This window comes from Cibotium barometz, chromosome 24, assembly GCF_041138505.1.
Source record: "Cibotium barometz isolate CiBa-2024 chromosome 24, ASM4113850v1, whole genome shotgun sequence".
Lineage (NCBI taxonomy): Eukaryota > Viridiplantae > Streptophyta > Polypodiopsida > Cyatheales > Cibotiaceae > Cibotium > Cibotium barometz.
Window position 1 is genome coordinate 19,978,782 of NC_141069.1, and position 6,612 is coordinate 19,985,393.

The 6,612-nt window shown below is 41.4% G+C and overlaps 1 protein-coding gene across 1 annotated transcript; it reads right to left on the reverse strand.

Annotated features, from left to right (window-relative positions):
- Positions 1-787: 787 nt before the first annotated feature.
- Positions 788-3,677, reverse strand: LOC147624992 (uncharacterized). Its single transcript, XM_086818216.1, has 2 exons — positions 2,818-3,677; positions 788-1,839 (listed from the first exon to the last, which is right to left on the reverse strand). Exons 1-2 carry the CDS (start codon positions 3,450-3,452, stop codon positions 1,131-1,133), a joined length of 1,344 nt encoding a protein of 447 aa, XP_086674342.1. The 5' UTR covers positions 3,453-3,677; the 3' UTR covers positions 788-1,130.
- Positions 3,678-6,612: the final 2,935 nt, after the last annotated feature.

A 6,612-nucleotide genomic window follows, 5' to 3' on the forward strand; every position in this document is an offset into this window, starting at 1 on the left:
AAGCCGGATAGATAGAAATAATCAAGGGAGATATTTGTGGCCGCTTTGTACTTGCATACTCAAAACTTGGATTAAAATGATAGTTTTTCACTAATCAAACTCATGTACCACTTGGTTGCTTTTAGTCTCTAATCATCACTACTATCTTTAATCGCTTCTCACAATGATGCTTTCTGATAACTAAGATCCACCGTAATCATGTTTTGTTTTTTTGTTTTTTTCATATAAAATGGTTACCTTAAGAGTGTGATGAGTGATGAGTGAAGTATCTACAATCACTAACAAATAAACTAATTGAGTGATATTGGTAACCAGTTAGAACAAGAATACAGTAATCTAGTTTTGTGTAATCAAGGAATCCACTTTCTTAGCCTACAAAAAGGGAATGTATAATTTCTTTACAAATGAGATGGTGGAATGATATTCTAGATTTCAGTTCACAATTGGAATGGTATTCCCGGTTATAATTAACACAAACGTTCTCATCTACATCAAAGACTGTAGAAGATGATGTTTAATTGCTAATTTGTGAGCTAGAGTCTTTGGTAGAGTGATTCTCCATTTTCATCTCTTCCCATTTCAAGCGGTGGCACACATGGGTGTGGGTGTTGATGTTCTTTGCATTGAACCGAAATGTTTTAGCAGTTAGTTCAAAACAAAGGAAAGGTTCAGAATATCCCTTTCATTTTACTTTCTCATTTAGTGAACCCGAGATGTGGCTGTCATGCTGATTGTGCTGTGACTGTTCTTTGTGTGGATTTCATATAAAAAGTAGAGGACACCGATGTACAATTCTGAAGCTCTGTTCTCTTTGAGAACGTAAAAACATTATGTTACAAAGGCTGAGTGGAAGCCAGAGACAATAGGCTGGCAACTCCCCTCTGTGGTAGTTAATACTCTCTCTCTCTATGATATTTTAGTGTAAGCCGTAAATGGTTAGGATGTGTATATTATATATAAATTAAGTAGAAGTAGGAGTGATCAGCACTATGAAATGGTAAGCAAAAAGCAAGCATGGCGAGAGGATGATCACCAACAGCAAAGCTAAAAGCAGGCATAATAAAAGGGTGGTAAGTACGAAAGCAAAAAAGCAAGCACAAAGCGAGGTAATACTCTGAACAGCAAGGCATTCATGATCGCGTAAGGAAGCTTTTGCCAAGCTTTTTACTGAAGGGGAGGCAAGCATCCATGCTCAGGTCGACAGCAGCGGCGAGGGCCATGAAGACGGCCGCGTCTTCGACACTAGTCACGTGCCGCATGGCGAGTTGGACATGCGGGGGTTTCGTGCTCTTTCCTTCACCTTGGACGTTGGCACTCATGACAAAGCCCCCTTCAACGGGGACGCCGAAGCTGAAGTGGAAGTCACCACTGCTCTGCGGGCTGTCGACAGGAGAGGCCGAGGTGGGGGTCTCCGGCTTGAGCTTCGCAGTGTCGATGAGGAAGTCGCCACCCTTTTGCGTGCTGATCACGCTTTCCGAGACTAATACGCCGTAATTATTGAATCCCGCAACGCCGCCACCTTCTGACATTAATTGGAAGCGGCAACCTAGGCCTCCTTTGAGACCTCTCTCTCTCCACGCTTCTAGCCGGCCCCAAGGTCTCCAAGTGTCTTCTCCCACAGGCCCCGCCTTCATTATCAGCCACGCCCCCGGATTCGAGCGGCTCACCCTATCACATCCCGATGTGGGCACAAACGGTGTCACCATTGATGCTGCAGCTACCGCTGAGCCTGATAGATCGTATATTAGCACTAGCCACCCTTTCCTTTCCTTCTTCTCCCTCTCCTTCGCAGCTTTCTCCCAGACGCTTGCCCCATATCCTCCATCAAGTTGACCCGCCCTGTCACCCACATAAATCACTTTCTTAGTACAAGTAAAAGCTCACCTTATTAACTCTGATAGTTGGTAATCAAGATTGACAAATCACAGCATTTTGATCATGTATTAGGCCTAACACGATTCATCAAACAAAGCGCCATGTGCATAAAAGACAAATTAGGGGACTTAAAAATTATCAATGATCATCAACGCCATGTGAAAACAGCAGGGGACTTAAAATTTATCAATGTGCACAAAAGACAAACCAGAGCCTAAAGCAAAGGCCCAATAATGAGGACAAAGACAAGTTAGGGAACCTTAGATTTGTCATCTTGCAATCAATATATATAAACTTCTCGTTGTCAAACGTCTGCTTATGCTCTAATCTCCCCTTTAACATTGATGCGGTAAACGATACTATGAAGCGAAATATGGTGTGGACCGTGGTACATCTCCTTTAACATTGATGCGGTAAACGATACTATGAAGCCAAAGATGGTGTGCCAGGACCGTGGTACACATCCCTATGATGATTAATGCTCCCAGACATCCATGTAATATTAAAGACATCGAGGCACATCATGGTAATAGACTGTAGTGCCTCCGGGATTTTATCCCAGAAAGGGAAGAAAAGTGTCCGACTCTACTCTCTCCCGCGATGGCACATAAACTGATCGGTACCCTCACATTTCTTTTCTTTTTGAAACATCATGCTGGTGAAAGTGTTTTAGGGAAATGGGTGACTAAATCACAATTCTGTGAACATAGAATTAGAATTGTTAATCTATGACCGTGCTTAAGAGAGATTTGTGCTCTTTAACTGTGATCAGGGCTTCGTATGTGCAAAGGCATAACAACATAGCTCAGCGACTTAAGCAAGCTGGCTAAGATGCATAAACGCTTTGTCGCCTGCTAAAGCTAGTAGCCTAAAAGAATAAGAAGCTAAATCCACACATAAAATTAACTTATTAATTTAGCTGCTAGCCATGAGAAACCTCACCTGGAGCGGAAGCTTCTGTCTCGGGTGAACTTGCAACTGAAGATGGGCTGCCTGATATTGCCCTGAATCTGAACGATCTGGGGGCTAAGCTCCGGTTCTCCATCAAATTGAAAGATGTATCTTGGATCGAGCTCCACTTTGACATTCAAATGAAGCTCCACTTTTGCAGACTTGGATTTGCCCACGCTAACCCATCCACTATGGAGCTGAAGACCTGTTTTAGGGCTTGCCAACTCCAGACCAACAGGCAAAGTGAATTTTCCTATGGATCTTCCTGACTGCTGCAGCCTGCTAATGGCTCCACAACAAGAAGAGAAAGCTTGGCGAGTAGAAGAATACACGGTGACTGCAAGATGGGGTGATTTGGAGAAGATAGAACCTGAGAGAAGCTTGGTTAGCGCAGGCTCGTCTAGGTAGAAGCTAGCAGCAACTTGGCTGGGATCAGGATCTGCCTTAGAAGAAGGGGGGAATACAGGCAGAGAAACTGTCTGGGTGTCAAAGTGAGACAGCTTGATCTTGCAGAAGTAGGAGGATTGGAAATTAGGTGTGCTGGGAGGATTGGCATCAGCGGAGGCGTGAGAGAAGCGAAGGCCGAGAGCTCCAACGGAAACACGAGCAAAAGGGCGAGGCTCCATGGTTTGCTGAGAGCATAACACAGAGAGCGATACAATGGTTTGCTGTGAGCATAACACAGAGAGCGATACACAGAACGCATGCAGGTAGGAGGTAAGTATGTGCAGCAGGCCGTAGAAGTAACGGGAAAAGAGAGGGGAGGACCCAATACCGAGGATGGAAGCCAGCTAGCTCCCTAGTCCCGAGCTGCCTTTTGCACAGACAACGTCGCATATAGTTTGTCGTCTGTGTGTATACATAGAGAGAGAGAGAGAGAGAGAGAGAGCTGGCTGGCCTTGCGCATGGGACCCACCAGAGAGAAGCTTTACACCGCAGCCTCGCAGGCTCCAGCCTGGCCCTAACGAGGCTCCCTCCAATGCATGCACGCAAGCCCCTCCATTTCCCCCTCCCACTTGACAGCTCACCCCCACCATAGATCGTTATCGTCGCTTTTTGCCCCCTTTCCCACATTGCCTCACCACCCCCCAGCCTGTCATGTGCGCTTTCTAGGCCAGCGTCCACCCTACTAGCCTACTTCACCCACCCGCATGACGTGAAACATCTGCAACCACCATTGTTTTTCTAACTTATGCGAGCCCAAACTCAATCTCTAATGCACCAGCTTGATTTTGACGGGCACCTTTGCCCTTCATAATTTGGCAAGTTTTTTAAAAATTTTAGTGTAATTTTAGACGGGCATTTTAAGTATTTTACAACCAAAATAAGGAGTCAAAAAGTAATTATGTGTCATTGGTGAGTCCCATCCTTTAACTTAAAAACAATAACAATTATAGGTATTGTTTCCCTACTCTCTAATGCCCAATCTCACTCTCTAATGAGCCATCCTTAACTTAAAAACAATAACAAATACTCTCTAATGCACTAGAGGTTGTGGTGGGGCCTCTAGTCTCTAATGCCCAATCTCACTCTCTAATGAGCCATCCTTAACTTAAAAACAATAACAAATACTCTCTAATGCACTAGAGGTTGTGGTGGGGCCTCTAGTCTCTATTGGTCCACCCCGTGACCACTCATGGCCTGTGGTAGCAAGCAGTAGTGGGGTTTCATACCACCTAGGACTTATGCAAACCGCCTAGAAGTTATCAAACCACCTTCTTGAAATCCATCTCCTTGGACAAGAAAGAACCTCCATGGTCCATCCATGCGCCTACCAAAACCATCTATGATCCTTGTAAGACCAGCTTACAATGCATTCAATGTAGTCCCATCACGTACTTGGCTTGTAACATGTGAAAAGCTACATATGCCCTTCATTTTCCACCACCGATCTTTGAAAATGCACCATTTTTGCTTGCGTGAGAACAACCTCATTAGTATCTTCCCACTTATCCTTAACCCGAAAATAATTATAGTATTGTTTTGCCTACCCATATTATAATCTATTGTCCAAATATATATAATACCTTGTTAAATAACCCATTGGATTGATTGTAGTATGGAACTTCACCTTAAGCATGCATTTTAATAAAAAATCATTAATTCGTATGTAGTGAGTAAACAAGACATCATGATGCTTTATCCTCCTTATTATAACTATGGACTTTGTTGAATCTTGTGTGAGTGAAAGTTAGTGTATGGTTGAGTGCAACCCAATGACTAGACTATGTTGCCTACCATTTGTAAACACATGCAAATCAACATAATGGATATTCATCACCACTGACTACATATGTTTGCTACCATTTGTAAACACATCAAATCAATATAATGGATATTAGTATTTTACAATATATTGAGCAAGATGTAAATGCCAACTATTTAATCGAATCACTTCAAAGTAGTTGTTACTTTTGTTAGCACATATCAATGCATTACTCTTCCCAACCAAGGTAAGCTAAAAGATTGTCATCACATGGCTCACCTTGGCACTTTATTAATCATTCATAGTTACTCATTAATGATGAACAGTTGAAAGGTCCTTGTTGCACCTCTCCCTACCCAATGAGTCCTAGGCTCTAGGTTTCTAATGTCCTCTCTTGATGGATTAATCTTTTAACAAGAATTTGGATGTAAGATGATTTGAGTCTTCTCAACTTGTGGGCATTTTGTTTCAACTATTAATGAAGTGATTAAGGATATTTGTTTCACCACAGGACCCTGCATGTCTCAAAAATCAACCTATCTATGAGAAAAAGTCCGCATGTTATAAATGAAAGTTGTCATAAATTGTTTTTCCAACCATGTAAAATAAAGAAAGGTGACCAAATTCTACATTATAACAACTAGATCAACTTGACAATGATTAACTATTTGCTATTCCTTTCATTTTAAATGAAGAAATCATAAAATTCCAACAACAATTTTTTAAGTTTTAGTTAAGTGAGAACATACTAAAGACTATATTCTAGCATTGATTAAAAAAAAGGCCCAAATATGATGTAATCAAACTTCTTTCATAAAACCATGTTCTTGTACGTAGTTCATCATTCCTTTCGTTTAATAAATTATTCTTCTCCTTCAAGCCAAACAAAGGGTAAATGATCTTTTATCAACATTTTGACCCTTTCACTACTACAGGATGACCCATTTTTGATTCCTAGTTTCAATGGTGGCCATGCCGTCTCACGAAATACCCGTCGATATAAATGTCAGAAAAATTTTGGATTAGTTGTTGTGTTTACTTCTGGTTCAAGTGCTAGTGATTGTTGAATTACTATACCTTCATTTGATTCTTCGAATTTTGGATTAGTTGTTGTGTTTACTTCTGGTTCAAGTGCTAGTGATTGTTGAATTACTATACCTTCATTTGATTCTTCTTCTAGTTGTTCAATTGGATCAATATCTATTTCTTGTGCTTCTTGAGTGGGTTCCTCAACCTCTACTTCATCTGATATTTCCATATCTTCAAATATTTGTTTACTTCGTGGATCAATTTGGATTACAAACAATAATATATGATCTCTCGGGTCCACCTTGAAGACAACCTGCTCACAATGCTCTAGTTGCATGAATGTGTCTCTTTGGTTTGTCCATATCTTTGTAGAGTCTAATTGAACAAATCCGCTCTTATCTCTGCACATGGTTTCTTGTGGTCCTTGAGTCACTACCTTGAACCACTTTACATCAAAAATGAACATAGAAAACTTTCTAAACCCAACCTTGATAATGTCTTATATCGTTCCACAGTAATCAAGCATGCCAACTTCACTACTTAGATCACTT

Coding starts and splice junctions, on each gene's coding strand:
- LOC147624992 (XM_086818216.1), bottom strand. CDS start 3,452: ATGGAGCCTCGCCCTTTTGCTCGTGTTTCCGTTGGAGCTCTCGGCCTT. Junction 1,840..2,817: donor GACAGAAGCTTCCGCTCCAG/GTGAGGTTTCTC, acceptor TGTGGGTGACAG/GGCGGGTCAACTTGATGGAG.